Below are 18973 nucleotides of genomic sequence, written 5' to 3' on the forward strand. Positions count from 1 at the left end.
GCACGATGTACCTCGACAGCATAAAAAGCAAAACCAAAAATGTAAGCGCATACCCTCAATATACAGCATACAGGATCTGTACGGAACAGGGGGTAAACCCGTACCCAAGTCCCACATAGGGGGAGCGGATATGCAAGCCACCAGCACAAACCCCGACATCCAGTATCTCCGGCGCCCACGACTGGCTGATCTAAAAAGCAAAAACGCACCCAACAAAAAGTCGTGCAGCGTGCATACAACGTTCAGCTTCTGGTCGAGCTCGACCGAATCACAGTCCATGGAGATCTTCACCCCCTTCCTTGCCGTTATACGTTCGCAACCCTACCTCTATTACTTGTGAACTAACCCAAGACAAAACTAACCAAACCCCGATTCTACACCTTAAGATGGAATCCCGATCCGTGTCTTGTCCACCCCCACCTCCCTATTCAGCCCTCGGTACCCAGATACATGCATCCGACCCATCACATAGCGGTGAAATCGGCATCTGACACTTCGTTGTTGTGCAAGGGCAAGTATGCACATCTGTATATTAGGTAAGTACTGTGCATTCGCTCCGTACTCCGTACGTCGTACAGTGTATATGCGTGCGTTTTCCCTTCTGCGTTGGTATGACATGGGCGTTTAGGCCTCGGTCTGGGACGTGCGTGTCGATCACAACGTCCCTGCTTGGTAATATGGGAAGGTGTGGGCTCTCTCTCTCTCTATCGGAGGTGTCAACTGCGGGATTTGTGAGCTGTCTCATGTCAGGATTTGGGTTGTGATCGCGTGTAGATCGATGGGTGGCTTGTTGAGTCTCACCGTATACTCCGGAGGACATCGGAAGACTTACATATGTTGTGCTCCCTACAACGTAATGTAGTCTGTACATATTTTTGAATAATTGCATCGGAGTACGGAGTACGCGGAGCGGTATAATATAAATGATATGGTCTGATCCACATATTAGATTTCAGTCCCCGCGTTGAAGTGGGAATTGAAATTGAAACACTTGGCCTGCCTGTCTTGGATCCAATGTAATATTATTTGTTGATAATTCATTTTTAGATTTCCCTCGCTACCAGCCGCCTGCCACGATCTCGGTTCGGTCCCGTCCAAGCCTCCCACAAACTATTGAATCTTGTCAGATTAATTCCAGATGAATGATCGACGGACCCACCGTTCGACACCTAATATGCACCAGAATCAATAGCGTCGCTTAGCCTGTCCGCGGTTGCATTTTTGACATTTGCGCTCTCGCTTTCAAGGGATCTTCGCCCGGGGGTTTGTTTATTTGCGGACTAGCGTTATACTTTGTAGACGAGATAGCCGCCTATACTCTTTTTTTCAGCTACAATACAAGATTACAAGATACACAGACTGTCTTTTCAATGTTGTGCGTAAGGTGTGGGTTTGCGGGCCGTGGGTGTGATTGTGGGTTAGTTCATGGGGAGCTTGTGATATTGTGTGCCTATCAGAAACAGGGCTGACGCTGCTTATTCATTTGCGATCAGGGATTACATGACTCGTGGTTTTATGGTCATGAATTTCATTAATGACATGTCTAGTTACCTAGATTAGACTTCACGATTATGTTGCATGTGCATACCAACCGCTTGTCTATTGATTGACCAATCCCAAGCAGTTATATGCAGCTATGTACATTAAAGTGCTCTTGAAAATGATATATCTATGATATCAAGTCACACCTCCATATGTGTGTCACGGTCCTCTCCTGGCCATCGCAGTTATGCAAGGGTGGATTCAAGCAGTACGGAAATGCATTCTTTGCGCACAAAATATTTATGACCTAGATCACCGAATGCTGCGTGTTACACATGAAATATCATGAAGAAGGGAAAAAAGGAGAATATATGAGATGTCAGGCAGATCTGCCCGTCAATGCATATCACTTCTCGGATATCTAGGAGCTACCGCATCTCATTCGGGTACGCTAATGCACACCCGATGTGATTGGCGTCGGACTGCCCTGGTATGTAAGCATGGCATTTGACCTAAATTCTAGTGGATGAGTCTAATATAGTGATTTGCCTGTCTAGGTAACCCAGTCCGTAGGCACATTAGTCCGAGTAATGTCCGACAACTAGCCTATCCACTTGTACAAGGGTTGCTAGTATATATTGTACCGAGACTTAATTTGTACTTCTCATTGCGCTTTGTGGTACAACCGTGATATATTCTACATTTGGGGTTATGGCTCGAATCTGGTGGTCTTTCATTTGGTCTTGGGCTTGCTACTACGATGTCGATATTCAATATCTGGGACTGTTATAATATATATACTCATCTGATTGGCTTGTCTGCCCTGGTTACACCCACGTCGGCTACTAGGTATGTGGAAATTCATTGTTTAGAAAAACCGGTTATCGACATTCAACTTACTAATTGTCTTTCTCAATGGCTATTTTCGAAGACTCTTCCTCTAGCTATCTGATGAATCGGCATACCTTACTCTGTCTCCATTAGCACTTCTAGTTTCTCTGATAATGCTGCAGAATGCTCGTACTATTCCCTTGCCTTGAAGCGAAAGTTTCTTTTACAACTACATGTTGAGCAAATAAACCTCGAGCATCCTGGTGCATGGCATGATGCTGTGCGACTTGTAAAAAAAACTGTATATGCCCTTCTGCTAACTTTGTATGATGTCCAACTAGGGTTCAAATATGTTCCCTAGACAAGTTCGATGTTCACTACACTCAAGATGTGATCATTGCGAACTTCGCTTTTGTTTACACATTCTTTAATATTGGCACTAGGATAACAATCCTTTTACTCTAGCTATCTGGGAGAGCCTTTTATCATGGCATTGACTTCCAACTGTTCGAAAACGTAACATATCATGTCTTCCATGTAGAGCGGTCACGTAGCCTTATATACTTCCCCTCAACAACAACCCTCTCAACTCGATACAGCAATTATACTCATGCTCTATCCGACTCCACGCTAAAATTCTCGGCAGCAACAATATTCCAATTTTTGTGTTGTCACTAACCTTGTTCCCGTTGTCTCTGCAAAATATATATCTGGATTAAGAGTCAACCCAATGTATCACAAAAAGCCATGAAATGCACTCTCAAAAAATTCAGCGACATTATAGAAAGTAGAATTACCCATCCACATGCAAAACACCGGCTCTATATGCCTGGAGTTGCCAAATTATGCCGGTAAAATTTCCAATGGATAAAGTCACGTGCACACAATGCGGGTATAACCGAGAATAAGCCATAAGCGGGCCGCACAGTGATTTTGCTTATAGCGCATATGTGGCCCGAATTTCTCAATAACAAGGCCGGCTGGCCCAATGGCAAGGCGCTTGACTACGAATCAAGAGATTGCAGGTTCGATCCCTGCGTCGGTCAAATCTTTTTTTTTCAGTGGCTTTCTTTTTTGGATCACAAAAGCCTAGAAATGTGTTGGGGAGTGGTACAGAGTTGCTGGATCTGGCAATTTTGTCTGTTTTTGAGTTTGTCATACATAGTGCTAGAGGAGAAAACAAAAATGGAAGGTTATGAAAGTAGAAAGAGAGAGAGACAATATGCTCATGGTGCACGGAGATGGGAGTGCGCAGGAGGGCAGTCGAATGATGAAAGGCCCCATATATAAAGCGAATTGTAGAAGTAAAAGTATAGCAGGACGGTACGTAAGGATTGGGTGACCAGTCTGACCATGTCAAGTGCGCACAAATGCGAATAGCGAATGACGAGTCTTCTAAATAATATTCCTCATCTGCAATGTACGCGTATAGATTGTACTTTGTAGACATGATCTAAACAGTTTTCCCAAGTGCTCAAGCGGGGACGCAATCTAAAAACGCAGCTTCAGACATCTGAGCATCAGAGAGTTAATTATTAAACTTATCCAAGCCTGAAAGCGCCACAGAACATTCAAAAGATAAAACGTTCCGGTTACGCATGATAATAGAAACCGGGGTTTCGGGGTCTTGGGACCCCCGAGGTCCCTGTTGTCGTTAACGAATAAATCCCGATCTAGAGATTTTGTCCGAGCTTAAAGCTTATTGCATGTCAAATATACAATGTCGGCCCGTATGATTAAACATACGGCTTTCAATCGCATGATTCTATAAAATGATAACACATGTCCTACGGGTCGAGAAGATTGACGGCTCTCAACCCATTTCTTCAAAGGTAGGGATATCTAATAGTCATGTCCTTATCTCTACAATGTATGCAAGAAACCATATCGAGAAGTGTGTCTGCCTTGCTGGGTACCAAGTCGAAAGTCGCTTAGTCCGAAAAAGCGTTTTACTTTAGATAGGTGTGGCTTCATAGCAGTCCTTCATTGGAGAATGCAAAGTCAGATGGCCCTGCAGGGAAGATGCAGAGAAGCAAGAAGGAAAAGGGGGGAACATTTTTGACCAATTAAGAAGTTTTAATGTGCGGCTTGATCTGACTCCATTCATAAGAGGGGTTGTGGCTGTCTGTAGCTCCAGGGCTTCCGCTTCCGCTTACGCTTTGAGGGAATATACTTTTCTCAGTATCATTATGCGAGACATGATCTTCTATAAGGGTTTCCTAACTTTAGATAACAACTTTTTGAAAAAAAATATGACAAATGAAGTTTAGGTCTATATAGTGGATTCGGCACTTTGTTTACCAAGTGTAATCACACCATTCTAACGTTCTCAGAGGCGTCTCAAAGCGCATCGCCCAGTCTCTGGGCGTAGCTTGATCGGCCGGCTCCGCTACGCCAAAGCTCAAAAATTTACGCAATAATAAACTTAAGCGATACGGCTCGCATAATACAGCTTAATCTGGGGTCCCGATAACAATTTAGGCCGAGGTGAATGTCGGCTGGTTCGTTGTCAAGGTCTGTGGACCAGCCCAGCCCGTCGATTACCCCAGAATTTGACGGGCCAAGCAAATCCATAATTCAAAACAGGATCACCATATATTAAATTTAAACTGACCGCTTCTTTACCCGAGCTTCCCGCTGGGATGCAAAACAAAAAGAGCACTAACACCCGGAAGGGCAGGCAGTAAGCCCTCTCTGCATACAAGTTATATTGGCTTTTGACAGAGTGGATCCCTCATAAGTGAAAAAGATACCTCGGGAGATTTTCTCGGGTGACTGATATATATTCTTCCGCATTGCCACTCAGCGTGGCGCGATTAGCAATTTGGGGGACTTAGGGTTGCATCCCGGAGTTGTTGAGGCCCAACGTTGTTAGAAGATAATAAGACGTTTTCTTAATATCATGATCGACTATGAATATGAAGACATTTCTAGGATATCCTCTATTTTTGCTTTAGCTAAGGTTAAACATTATTAAAAATGGGGGGGGGGGAGACTCACTTGGAGATCCAATAAAAACCACTTGAAGGAAACGGCTGAAAAGTGCGATATCAAAGGATAAGACTAAATAGACTAATTAACCGGTGAGATACCCGTAGTTAACCGGGCCTAGAAAGTTACAAGGTCACATCGCTTTTCAATCCTGATAGGCATTTCTTTTTGAGACATTGCACATGTTAGCCAATGGTCAAGTTTCTTGTCCCATCTCCACTTTGCATCCTGATCCTCCCCCCACTAAATGATAAAATTAACAAGGATGATGGTCAAATCATACTATAGGGTGTATAATACTTGCACTAGACCCCTTGTCTAGATCTTACTTATGTCGGATACCTCCGAACAAGAAAAGAAAAGAAAAGAAAAAAACAAGTGATTAAATTTAGATAAAGGACCTCATAATTTCATCAAATAATATGAAGTCAAGAATCCAAAGTAAAAAGAAACGTATCAAGTATAGATCGTGCCACTCAAACCCCCTTAAATCCCCTCTCCTACGGTTCTCGTCGGGGAAATTAGGGCAGGGGGGTGTCAATGCGACATTATCAACCCCTCTTGACGCCTGCACCGACAATCGCTACCTTTCTAGAAGCCGGGAAATTTTTCAGATTGGTGGATGCTTCGATTACCCCAGGTCCGCCATGGTCCGCTTATAATCCACAGGAACGTACCTGCGCGGGAGTTCGATATCGTCAGTAATCAGTGTCTTGTCGCAATTGGTTAAAACCCACACTCAGTCTAGTGACCCGCTATTATAAGGCTTCGATCTCCCTGATAGACACCAAATGATCTTCAGGATTTTGATTTTGGGCTTTTGTTGAGGGTCCAATTGTTGATCATTGACCCTTTTCCTTCTTATTCTCCTCTTTTTCCCTATCAGGTATAGATCTCTCTAAACAGTACACCTACACAATTACTCCTATACAGTAATTCAACATCCAATGCAATGACGAGAACCGGCCCTACAAATAATTCTATCGCCTGGGAAACCAAGAGCATTGTTCCAGATGATGGGGGCAGAATTGACTCGGTCGGGTGTCAAGATTCGAGGCCAAAGGGGCGCATTCGACGATCAATGACTGCTTGTAATACCTGTCGCAAGCTCAAGACTCGATGCGATGTCGATCCCCGTGGTCATGCTTGTCGTCGCTGTTTGTCACTTAGGTGTGTTTGGCCCTTTCATTTTTGTGTTTGACATATACCCCGATTTTTGCTTGTTTTTCGGAGTCCCCGGGTTCTCAATATGCTGACTATTGTCATCAAAGGCTTGAATGTGAGCTCCCCGAGACAACAGAGCGGTTCCAGGACAATGCATCAACCTGGTCTGACGCCACCACTATACCATCGATCGAGGAGCGGCTTGTTTCCCTCGAACGAGGCATGGGGGAGATGATACATCTGATGCGACAGATGGTGAACCGCTCCCCCAGCGTGTCCCGTAGCCCAATTTTGCAGGCTAGAAGCAACAGCATAGATGGAACATCTTCAAGCGATAGCATGTCCTCATCTTTCTATCCGCTCAAGCCGGCACAACTCATTCGAGATCTGCAAGCCGAATGCTTCGGCGAGAGAGATCACTTCTCCGATGCTGATATTCTGGGAGACATTGTCACCCAGGGCATCGTAGATTCCAAGCTTTCCATGAAATTGATTGAACTGTGTGTCTGATTGTGTGTCTATCACCGGACCTCCGTGCTAATGATCTCGCCAGTTTCGTCGAATATTTTGGTCATTGGGTCTCAATAAATCATTCGTCCAGCATTCAACGGTCGAATACACTCCTTTTCAACACTGCATGCCTCCTGGCCTCGCGGTATCTGCCTGGGCTACCACAACACACTGTCCGCGATATCTCACTCCATGTGCAACATGCCGTGGCCAAGGTGTTGTGGAAGCCCCCACCGATGACAAGCGATATGCTGCAGGCGTTGACATTGCTTTGTCTATACTCTACTTCTATTCACAAAGAAGGACTGATGGATGACTGGTTGCTGAGCGGGATCTCGATCAACCATGCCCTCATCACATTTAACTTCCTCAACACCTTGCCTGGAGACAGTTTAAATCCGGACGAGCTGTTTGCTCAGTTGCGTTTGTGGAATACACTCTGTGTAACCCAGCTACAGTATGTTCTGCCCAATAAAACCATCCGATATCCGATCTAACACCAAATAGCTCTGCCCTCGCAAACGGCCGCACTGTCAACATCCAACAACAATACATCGACCAATGCCCCCGCATCCTAGAACACGCAGGCGCCACAGCAGAAGATGGAAGAATCGTCGCTGAAATCCAATTATACCGCATCGCCCTCCGACTCCAACACAGCCAACACCGCCTCCAATTCGCAGAACCAGAATACGAAGAACTGGAGCGTTGGAAAATGGAATGGGCACATCTCCTAAGTACATCAACCCTCCCCTACATGCCAACCCATCCCAAACCCAAACCCAATCTAATAACCATACCCCGAATAGCAAACAGCGAAGAATCAACCCTCAACTTAAACCTCTGGTTCTGCCAACTCCTCCTCCACCGCACAGCCGCGCGCCTCCAACCAGATAGCGAGCGCCTGGTGCCAGAAATATGCGGTACCGCCCGCTTAATAATAACCCAATTCCTCCAAACCCGCTTTACCTCCGCACCCGCTCTAATCGACCATGTCTACTTTATTGTCGGCTATGCCGCACTCACACTATGCGACTACACGCTCTCCGACCCACTAATCAGCCAAGTCCGCGGCTTCCTACTGCACCTCGCCCCAGGCGGCGACAACCTCTCATACCGGATCGCGTGTATTGTCGGCGAAGTGCAGCGACGGTACTCAGAGGCTTCTGCTGTTGTGGCTAACGCCTCGCATTCGTCGTCGCCGGTTGCGGAGGTCAAGGGCGTGCAGATGTTCGGTCCGTCGCACCATCGTCCTGGTATGGATCTCTCGCAACTTATGTCTGGTGCGGAGGGATTAGATTCCCTTGTTGAGGGGTATAATTGCCTTGAGCAGATGATGCCTGGGTATGCGACTGCTTCGCAGCCTGGATTTGAGGCGCCGGATCTGTTTCATCATTCTCCTGGGACGGGTGTTACGGGTGGGGCTATGCCTGTTGGCCTGGTGCCGAGGGCTTTGCATGATTGGTGATGGGATTATTGGATATAGATTATTGGAGTTGGTGATGCGGGAACATGCTGAGTTGATAATGAGGTTGGATTTGTTGGAACTTGGCATTGTGTTGTGTTTTTTTTGGGCGCCGGATCGCAGTAGCAAAAAGCACAAATGGAAATAGTCATGACTTGTTCAAAATCAACTTTCTTTGTTTCGTGTTTTTATTGACCAAAGTAGTAAATCATACCTATTGCTGGATTTAAATTACTAGTTATTCAGCCTCACATAGTTTAGTTAGTTCAACCTTTCCCAACTCTCACAGTACAGCCTTCATTTAGCATTTAGCATGTTCTCATTTTTACAATCTTTTGAGCCCACAAGGCGAAAGGCAGATAGAGCCGAAGAGAGTTGTATTCTTGTTAGGTACAGCCTGGTCTACTAGGTACCACTCAACACAATCTAAAATATTGATAATTCATTGAAAAGTAAGTTTAAGAACACCAGTTAACTCATCTATACGCTCTCCCATTGCTAACAAAGCAAAGGAAGATCTATCTATCAAGAGCCCCCGAAAGAGCAAACGGGCAGTCAGTCTGGCCTCGATCAACTCGACCACCAATACCTCGAATCCAAAGTCTATGACGCACACAGGGTAGAGCCCTCAAGCAAAGCAGTGGGCAACAAAATTCTCGGCTCTCCACCCGCCATAGGAACAGGCACCTCCCCACCCTCAGCAACAGTAACACTGGCGCAGGACACAACCTCCGTCAACTTATCACCAGCCTTGAATCCAGTCTCAGGAATCGAAAGCGAGTACTCTTTACCGCCTGCACCGAGATTTGTCAGGACGGTAATTGACTGCCCGCCATCATAGCCCTTGCGCATGGCGATGGTGCTCTCGTCTTTGTAGATTGGGTAGTTCTATGAAGTGTTAGTCTTTCCCGTTCTTCTTTCCCTTCTTTCCCTGACAGAGAGAGACAAGCATGTACCTGGTAAATAGTATAATTGGTACCCTTAGCAATGGCCACATTTCTAGCACCATTGGCCGTCGCAATGAGTTTGTATAGTTCGCTGTCCGTGTCGAATCCAGACAACCACAGAGCCTCGCGATTAGCTGGGTCCTCGCCGCCGCTGTAGTGTTGCTCTTGTCCTGCGTAGACAATAGGAATGCCGTCTGTCATGATGGTGAATGTGGCTGCGTTCTTAGCGAGGGAAATATCGTCGGTGACGCTGGGTTCCCGAGGGAGAGATTTTAGTTTCTAGACATATCAAGTGGAGTCATTTTCCGTTGATTTGATGGAATTTCCACTTACGAGGCAAAACGTGGGTTGTCGTGGTTCTCTAAGAAATTTCCGAGAAGCGTTGAGTCCTTGCAGCTCGATTTTACCGTGTTGATCATGTTGTATAGGGCGGCCATGCTTCCCGAGGTCGATTGGAACGCGTTGAGGAGTGGATAGTAACTATCATGAATTAGCTTTGGCTCTCCCTGTGTATCTGGTAAGATCCATGGAAAAGCGGGATCTCACATTGGGTAGTTGAGCACTCCATCCATTACCTCCTGGTATGGACAAGTATAATCAACGTCGCCGTCAAGGACCTCGCCTACGCAGTAGACGCCGGCGGCTTTGTTGTAGCCGGGCCAGAAGTCTTTCTTGACATGTTTGACTGTGTCGATACGGAGGCCGTCAACTATATGTTGGTTAGCTTCTGGATATGACGATGTATTTTGTTAAAGCAGATGAGTTTGAGAGATAACAACTCACTCGAGTAGTCAGTAACGAACTTTCCAACCCAGTCATACCATATATTTTGCACCTCCTCGCTGTCTGTATCCAGATCCGGTAGAGAAACAGAGTTATCACCAAGCCAGCAGTTCTGGGCCATGGTGTCGTTGCTGTAATCGGTGATTGGGCAGTAAGGGTGGAAATACTTCGCATCGTTGAAGGGGTTGAATTTGGAGTAATCTACGTCAGTGCCTGCACCAGCGTAGCCCTTTTTGTCCAATATATGTCAGTCTCAGCCCGTATGATTGTGGATGTGGATGTTTTACACACCATGTGGTTTGCTACGACGTCGACCATGAGATACATGTCGCGTTTATGTAAAGCCGCCGCGAGGGCCTTGAGATCGTCTGCAGTCCCGTAGTTCGAGTCAAGAGCCTCGCTTTAATTTGGTCAGTAGGGATGTAGGGCTTGAGGGATGTCTCCTTTCTGCTTTGCGATACTCACATATCCTGCTGCCAGTATCCGTGATATGGATCTCCGTACTTGGTGTCCTCAGTCAATTGACCGGTCACAGGAGTGATCCAAATGGCCGTGAAGCCCATTCCTTGGATGTAGTCTAGCTGAGATATAGTTAGTTGGATGAGATAGAAAGGATTAGATCGTTACTGACCTGGTCTATGATTCCTTGCCATGTTCCGCCACAGTATTTCTGTTCAACATAGTTAGCTCTGTCTTAATATCACAAAGTTAATATATAGATATAAACTTACTCTAGCATCGGTATCACAGGCGGCAGTAGTCGAACCGTCCGTTCGGGCAAAGCGATCAGTGAGCATGAAGTAGATCGACTGTGAGCGCCATTCAGCTGGAGTCGCAGCAATGGCAGTGCCAACCAAGCCGGCAAGCCAAGCAAATCGTGCGAGAACCATATTGTAGAGATCTCAGCACCAATAACTCAGCGAAGGAGAGGAAAGTCGTCCGGCAATGGGATATTCAACAATAACAGCTGCTGCAAGGGACCTGGTATAAATATCCCAGCAAAATCTATGCTTACAACGGGTATCCCGCAGACAAACAGAGATACCGGAGACCAATGACCGTTGAAATCGGACTCCGGGATGAAGTATGGGCTTAAGCCAATAAACGCCAAAAGCCCAGATGAAGATCTTCACAGATGCAACTGCGTAAATGAAAAGATAACCCCTCTAAATGCGCGTCCCCAGCCGCAGCAGATTCCAAGACGAGACAAGAAAACACAGAAAGAGGGTTGAAAGGTGAAGAACTCCATAATTAATAACAGAACCGATAGTGTCGCGAAACAAAATATGATCCTTCATATCTAATTTGTCAGATCTCGATTTCTACCAAGGAGAAAAAGCAAAGTTACACTCAAATGTATACATGCATGAACAACCTTGAAATGATTAGCTCGATTTACAACGGCATGTGCTAAATTAAATAATCCCTGTGAGAGCCCCTGACACGGGCGTTGGTCGAATCAACGTGCGCGGGGGGTTGGACGCCAAATTTGCAAGGATGCCGGGATGAAGAGGGGGTTGCAATGGGCTATTGGCTCGTTTTAGATGATGTAGATCTTTTGTACAAAGTAAATTTCGGCCTTTAGTCGGACACGCCGAGTATGTTGTAGATGCAGCTAGGAGGATTTCGGTTATGTACCTTGTATATTGAATGATGGGGAACTATATTATAGGCATAGGGCTGGATCTGATGACGTGTGTGCTATGAAACACAATATACAGTATAGGCAACCTATACTCCGTACTTGGCTTCATAAAGCGGCCCGACATGGGGGATCGCAGTCTGTGCATCTTTGAACAGGTCATTTATGAATGCGACCGGGGGAGCGTGCGGCGTATTCTATACTCGGCTGAGGGTATACGGAATCACCGTCACATTAACAATAGGAGCTTGGGCTTTAGATGGGAAGGGATGGCAAGAAAGACGAAAACAAGATAATCAGATGTCGCGAAAGAAGGGAAAAAGCATATAATAATAAGTCCATTATAGGCGTTAATCAATAGAGATACCTGACTGCTATTGGGATAAACTATAGAGAAGACAGCAGACCCCTGAAACATCCCACAATCTACCACTTCAAAGTCCAGTTCTCACTGAAAGCACCCTCTTTAGTCAACTTCTGCAAACCACCAACAGACAGCACCTGCGAAGTAGCATTGTAATGTACCTCAGAAGCCGACACATGTTTACCATTAAACCTAACAGCATCAGGCTTTTTAGACACACCAAGAACAGTGACAGTAGCAAGAGGATTTGACTCCTCCCAGTTACCCTTCGCCCTGGCACTCAAGCTGGGACCCTTGACCCTAAAGGAAACATCAAGCGTTTCCTCCGGAGCATTGCTCTCCCCATCATCGAGATGTAACTGACCCAAAGCGGCTCCACTGCCACCGAGCGCGACAAGTAAAGACCAGGGCGTGCCACGAGCCTCTTTCGTAGTCAAAGCCGGCTCCTGCATCGGCAAGACGCTGCCTCCTCGCACGAAAAGGGGGATATGGCCGAGCGGGGCAGGGATGGTGGTGTTGACACCAGGCTTTGCGTCCACGACTGTCTGGGTGTACCAGTCATACCATACCTCGCCGTGCTTGAGGCCTGGGAAGACGCCCTTGACGGAGGTGGCTTGGGGAGCGAGCACGGGCACGACCATGATTGAAGGTCCGAGGAGGAACTGGGTATCGACTGCGGCGAGGGAGGGGTCTGTGGGGAATTCCCAGGCCAGGGCGCGCATGACGGTGGAGCCGGTTGTGTGGGCTTCGTGGAAGAGGGTGTAGAAGTAGGGGAGGATTGCGTAGCGAATCTTCATGGCCGATTTGGCGGCGGCTGTGACAGATTCCCAGACATAGGGCTCTTGGGGAATTGCGGAGAGGGTGTTGTGGTTGCGGTAGAAGGGGAAGAAGGCCGAAAGTTGCATCCAGCGGTTACAGAGTTCTTCGTCGGTGTTGCCGTTGAAGCCGCAGGTATCGACGCCGAACATGGGGATCCCGAAGAGGGAGAATGAGAGGGCCTGGGGAATGGAGAAAAACATGAATGCCCACCTAGAGGCGTTGTCACCACCCCAGTGGCCGGCCCATTTACCTGAGCCTGCGAATGTTGAGCGACCAATGATGAAAGGACGCTTCTTTTTGTCGACCTTCAACAGGCCATGGTAAGTGGCGTTGAGGATTTGGTGGCCGAAGAGGTTGTGCACATCGTATTCTTGGACGCCATCGGAGTGAGTGGCATTCGGGGACACGGCGTGCGAGCTAAGGTCGTGGCCACCCTGGTCATGGTTGATCACATATGGTGGGTAGTTGACGTTGCGTACTCCCGCAGTGGGTGTAGTCCGCAGATAAGATGTTGACGAAGAGGCAGAGCCACCAGTTGCGGCGGCAGCAGCCTGGCTGGACGATGCAGCAGATGCAGAAGCAGCCTCGGTCTTGTTGCTGATCTCAAAGCCTTCCGGATAATCATAAATAACGTTGCCGGGCTCTCCAGGCAGGGCGAAGGGAGGGTGGGCTGGGTTCATGCTAAGATTTCCAGATCCGCAGCTGCCAACGCAGAAGGAAGAAACCTCGTTCATGTCAATCCAAATACCGTCAATGGCTATTTTCTTATGCCAGGTAACAATCTCGTTCGCCCAGAAATCGCCAGTCTTAGGATTGTGCCAGTCGGGGAAGACAGTGTAGCCGGGCCAGACAGCGCCAATGTACTCGCTTCCATCGGGGTTCTTCAGGAAGACGTCATCCTTGTGTCCACGGGTGTAGGTATCATAGCTGAGTAGAGATCAGCATTGTTTCTGCGGGACAGGCCCAGGGGAACTTACGCATCAGAGTCGTTCTTGGGGTTTGGAATATAGAGAGCGGCATCTATAATGGGAACATAATGACGGCCACTGCTGTGTAGCTTATCTAGGAACTCCTCACCCTCACTGTAGGGATAACGATGTTGATCATTGTCGAAGTCGCGGTAACCATGCATATAATCAATGTCATTCCTAGTCATGTTAGAACTTGCACCATCGAAAGGCACAGTGTGTCAATTTACCAGATAGTCTCGAGCGGGATTTCAAACTTCTCAAAGTTGGCGACAACTTCTTCAAGCTCAGTCCAGTTATTGTAACCCCAGCGGCACTGGTGGAAGCCAAAAGTAAAGTACTGCTGCAATGCTGGCAAGCCAATGGTGCTCCGCTGGTAGTTCTTGGTCACATCCGCTTGGCTAGGACCCGAGTAGAAAGTGAGATCAATACTCCCTCCCAGGGTGCGCCATTTCAGGCCCTCGGGGTTCATGACTATCTCCTGACCATGGGCATTTCTGGAGAAGACACCGTGCGAGAAGGAAACATAGTTCTTAGACTGATCGGCCTTGTCACTTGAAATGAGGGTGTGATGACCCTTGTGGTTAACCTCGTAGTAGCGGGTGTCCAGATAGAAAGGCTGGGAGCCATAAAGATTGCTGGTAAAAGTAGTCAGCACCAAACGGCAGTACAAGTGAAAGGGGGAAAAGAGATAAGGAATGAAGCTCACTCATCAATGGGGTCACCAATATCTGACGCATAGAGAGTCAAAGTGAGATTGTTCAAGAGGCGCAACTGCTGGATGTGCTCTCCGATGCCATACAGATTATAATCCTTGGGCAAAGAGGTAATGAACTCAACAAACTGATTCTCAAACACCAAGACCGAATCAGTGGTATCGAAGATCGCATCACGGGTAGCCTTGCGGGTCACTTTAAAATGGAAAGAGGGCTGATTTGACCAGGTGATCTCAAGATCACTATGGTTCTTTGAAGTATGACGATCGGAAGTGGGGCGGGGAACAACATGGTCATCCAACACGAACCAAGAATAGTTTGAAGAATCAAGGTAAGTTGGGACGATTTGAACATTGAGGCGATCATTAGCGAGGTACTCGATGGAAAAGTCCAATGAGTCTACATCGGTGCCGTAGACATTGCATGGCTTTCCGGCTAGGGTCAGAGTAGCGGTCAATCCACGAGCAGATTCCTTGACGTTCGATGCCTTGTACCCAGGGCAAACCGACTGGGCGTCAACGGCTTCAGGGTCATCGATATTGGCAATCAACTGTGCGCCAACATCAGCGCTAGAGGGGATGGTAAATTGGGAGTATTTTCCCGAAGAAGTCGAAGAGGCGGCAGAGTGAGAGACCAAGCCCTTGGCAGATGTTGAGAAAGCCCCATAGGCTGTGGGCAAGAGCCAAGCACTGGCAAGAAGGTTCTTCACACAAACCATGACCACTTCCCTATTTTGGTTGCAGATCCGGGGAATCTTTGTCTCATATAATTATGTTCCAGCTTGTTTTTATAGATTGAGTTATACGTATAGGAAAGTGTAGGGCCCCGATATGCCGATTCCGAATATCCGCTGATTCTCCGATGCTTACTTTTGCCGAGTGGCTGGATTTTGCGGGGGTGAAGTTGAAGTTGATCAAGCTTTAAGCTAAAAGGGGGGGAAATGCGGAAATGTCCCTTACGTCCGCGAGGTCTACGGAGTACGGAGTACTGTATAACCTACACAGAAGAGACATTTCCGACTTACCTAAATATTACACAAGCCTGGATATACCTAGGTATGTCATCCCATAAATATTAATAGGATCATGTATCAAACTTGGAATCTTAACCAAGTGGAAGATTATTACTCCGGATCATCCTACTCATATAAAAACCGCCGATCACTACATGTATAGATCACACCATTCTAGACCGATGATTGGCCAGTTGTCCGACAAATGCCCGTGGACAATAGCAAGCTACAAAGTACGAAGTACTGGAATTAATATATAGAAACCCACTTAGTAGAATGTCATCATCTAACTCCCTGCCAAGCTGCGGTGAGCCCTTTCTCTCTAGTGGAGAATCTTATAACTACGGGATGCCCGGACGTTTACAGGATTCTGGAGTAACTCTGGGACTCTCGAACCTCGGGACATTATTGAAATGGCCGTTCCCATCTCTACTGAACTATACAAACCAATAACCATGCTATATAAAACCGTCCAAGTCATATCAAACCATACAAAACCATATCGAACTAGAGCTATACTAAGCGCCGGAACTATGCACTTCAACCCACACGGTATACATAGAAGCACACAATCCCCCTTTAACATTCGGGAAGCCGAGAAGGATACGAGAAGGAGTCATCTCGGTCCTTGCGGGAGGTCCAGGGCCAAAGTATACATAGATTAATGAAGCCGTGAAGGAGATTGATTGGATCGGGTATCATGATGCGAGGCGGAGATGAAGGCCCAGCGTAGTCTAGCGCTGTCCGCTATATACTAAACAGGTTAAACGGGGCGAGAAAATCCCGCATCTTTGATTTTAGTGCACCTGTCAATCAGCGCTATGAAGATATCAGGCATCAGAGCCGACTTGGCCCCGAGAGGTACATGGCCAAGAGGCGACTTCGCTTACGGGCCGAGATTTGGGATCCATATTAATCTTAACAGAGGATCATAGGGATATCTGGAATGGGGTCACTCAATAAGTCGAATTTCATGGTGATCTTTATGATCTTTGCATGTATCTTTATATCCCGGAGGCCGAGGGGGGTGTATGTAGAGAAAGAAGTCGGGCCGAGAGGCGCCCCTGATCTAGAAGAGTAGTAAGAATAGCATCCAGGACTTCTATGCAAGTAATATCAAAAATAATGAAGCATAACGCCAACGCAGGGGCCTATGCGGGGTCTTCTTTTCCTTGTCCCCCCGCGCTTCCCCAGGTTTCTAGTGATTTTTATTATAATGGGCCATACCCTGGAAAGTCCCCGGATGAAACCACATCTTTTTTTTAAATCTTTTGGCCCTAACATGAACTTCAACTCTACTGAGTCTAGTCAAGACTTACCAAACAATGTCCACCAAACAATCCAAACCAAAGCAAGCATGCGACAACTGTCGCCGTCGCAAAATAAAATGTTCCCGTGAACTACCATGCGATAAATGCCAACGGCTACTTCTCTCCTGCTCATATAGCGACGTCCTCCGTCGCAAGGGGCCCAAATTTCGCACTCTATATCCCCTAGCCCCGATCCATCCTCTCTCATCCCGAATCGACCCTCCCGAGAATCTGTATCCCGAGGATGCTAGCACCGGCGAGATCCCGGATTACCAATTCAACTCGCCCATCTCGCCAGGGTTTATAATCTCAGACTCGCAGTTCTCAGGCCAGGACTTCTCGGATACTTTTTCGCACTTGCCGCCTCCAGAACTCGTCTCATCCCCGGGTTCCACGGACTCAAATGTGGAATCCGCCATTGGTTATGGCTATGGATATGCGAGACCGGCCCCCCGCCGTCTCTCGCCGCAGATTTTGCTCGTGCATGTCAATATCTACCTCAAGTACTTGTTCCCGATTATGCCGGTGGTTCGAGGGGAGCAGCTCCGGGTGGATTGCCACCAGCCCGGGCAGCTGTCTGCGCAGCGGTATGCATTTTTGGCATCGCTGTGTGCGGCTACGCATATCCAGTTGAAGCTAGATGGACCAACGCCTGTCTCAGATCCTGCGCGTTTGCAGAGTATGAATATTGGGGATGGGCACTCGTTGATGTCTGGGGAAGAGCTTCTCGCGGAGGCCGTGCGGGCGCGGCGAGATTGTGATGTTTTGGAAGAACTTACCACAGAGTCTCTTTTGACTTCGTTCTTTCTGTTTGCCTCGTATGGGAATCTTGACCGTCAGGATCAGGCCTGGTTCTTTTTGTGCCAGGCTACCTCGTTTGCGTTTACACTTGGTTTGCATCGCGAATCGACGTACGCAGAGTATGAGGTTGAAGAAGCCGAGGAAAGACGGCGTGTGTTCTGGCTTTTGTTCATCACAGAGAGGTGAGTGATCTGATTATGAAGCAATAGTGGTTTGGACTGGTGCTAATTTGTGAATCGACAGAGGTTATGCTCTCCAGCAAGCGAAACCGGTTATGCTGCGCAGCTCTATCCATAAGCCTCAGGTCCTTTGCTCAGAAGATCCTATCCTGGCTTATGGATTCATCAACCTGATCAATATCTTTGAAAATCTCACCCCGACCCTTTATGATTGGATCTCCGCCGGTGGCGGAGATGGCATCTTGGAGAGGCCGCCAACCTCCGCCATCCAATCCAACCTGTGCAAGGCCATTTCCCTAGAGGGAGTCCTTGAGATCCAGCAGGTTGATATCTTGATCACGCAACAGTGGCTGCAGACTATGATGTGGAAACTGTCTATGAGCCATGCCACACAGCCTGGTTCGCGCGATGACGCAGTTTTGCCATTTCACCTACCAGTGATCGTGGGTAAATCCGTGATGAGCGTGATTGGTGCTGCATCGCAGGGTGCTGTTGATGCGCATGGGATTGGAATGGTAAGTCAATCCGAGATGAAGTTGTTTATTCGTATTCATATACTGATTTGGATGTTATAGGAGCAAAAACTCTTTGATCTAGGATCCTCCGTCGCCGATGTGACGAGGTCTCTTGGACCAAAAGCTGTCCATAGACTAGCCGAGTCAACCATTGATCCAAACGAGTTGCTGTGGGGTATACTTCACACGCTTTCTCAGATACGTGGCTCGCCCTCGTACCTCTTCCCTACATTGCTGGATCGTTGCAGAACCGTGCTTGGACTCGACTGCAACATTACCACGGGGAATTTCCTTCCTATACTCGGCGCTGCTGTGCCGGACCAGCTGGCTTCATGGTCTGGCCAGCATGTCTGGAATTACGCTGCTAGTGCTGAGGATATTGAGATCCATGATGCCGATGGCCAAACTGAGTCAGCTCCCCATGCGCATGTGCCGCAGGAAATGGGTTTCGATAATTGTCTCTTGGGATGATGG

The 18973-nt window shown here is 47.5% G+C and overlaps 4 protein-coding genes across 4 annotated transcripts; 2 read left to right on the forward strand and 2 right to left on the reverse strand.

The window, feature by feature from the left end:
• Nucleotides 1-6256: 6256 nt before the first annotated feature.
• Nucleotides 6257-8446, forward strand: N7517_001346 (uncharacterized protein; the record flags this gene model as incomplete). Its single annotated transcript, XM_056719076.1, has 4 exons — nt 6257-6474; nt 6576-6968; nt 7022-7435; nt 7486-8446. 4 exons carry the CDS (start codon nt 6257-6259, stop codon nt 8444-8446), a joined length of 1986 nt encoding a protein of 661 aa, XP_056583211.1.
• Nucleotides 8447-9046: 600 nt separating this feature from the next.
• Nucleotides 9047-11063, reverse strand: N7517_001347 (alpha-amylase; the record flags this gene model as incomplete). The annotated part of the gene is made up of 9 exons (XM_056719077.1): nt 9047-9331; nt 9400-9640; nt 9724-9870; nt 9937-10099; nt 10174-10402; nt 10465-10573; nt 10639-10754; nt 10805-10843; nt 10905-11063. The coding sequence occupies 9 exons, from the start codon at nt 11061-11063 to the stop codon at nt 9047-9049; spliced, it is 1488 nt and encodes a 495-aa protein (XP_056583212.1).
• Nucleotides 11064-12241: 1178 nt separating this feature from the next.
• Nucleotides 12242-15400, reverse strand: N7517_001348 (glycoside hydrolase family 31 protein; the record flags this gene model as incomplete). The annotated part of the gene is made up of 4 exons (XM_056719078.1): nt 12242-13925; nt 13976-14146; nt 14197-14604; nt 14676-15400. 4 exons carry the CDS (start codon nt 15398-15400, stop codon nt 12242-12244), a joined length of 2988 nt encoding a protein of 995 aa, XP_056583213.1.
• A 1619-nt stretch (nt 15401-17019) lies between these two features.
• Nucleotides 17020-18970, forward strand: N7517_001349 (putative C6 transcription factor (AmyR); the record flags this gene model as incomplete). Its single annotated transcript, XM_056719079.1, has 3 exons — nt 17020-17987; nt 18049-18499; nt 18560-18970. The coding sequence occupies 3 exons, from the start codon at nt 17020-17022 to the stop codon at nt 18968-18970; spliced, it is 1830 nt and encodes a 609-aa protein (XP_056583214.1).
• Between the last annotated feature and the right edge of the window lie 3 nt (nt 18971-18973).

Source organism: Penicillium concentricum (assembly GCF_028827145.1).
Source record: "Penicillium concentricum strain IBT 3081 chromosome Unknown utg000001l_segment0_segment0, whole genome shotgun sequence".
Lineage (NCBI taxonomy): Eukaryota > Fungi > Ascomycota > Eurotiomycetes > Eurotiales > Aspergillaceae > Penicillium > Penicillium concentricum.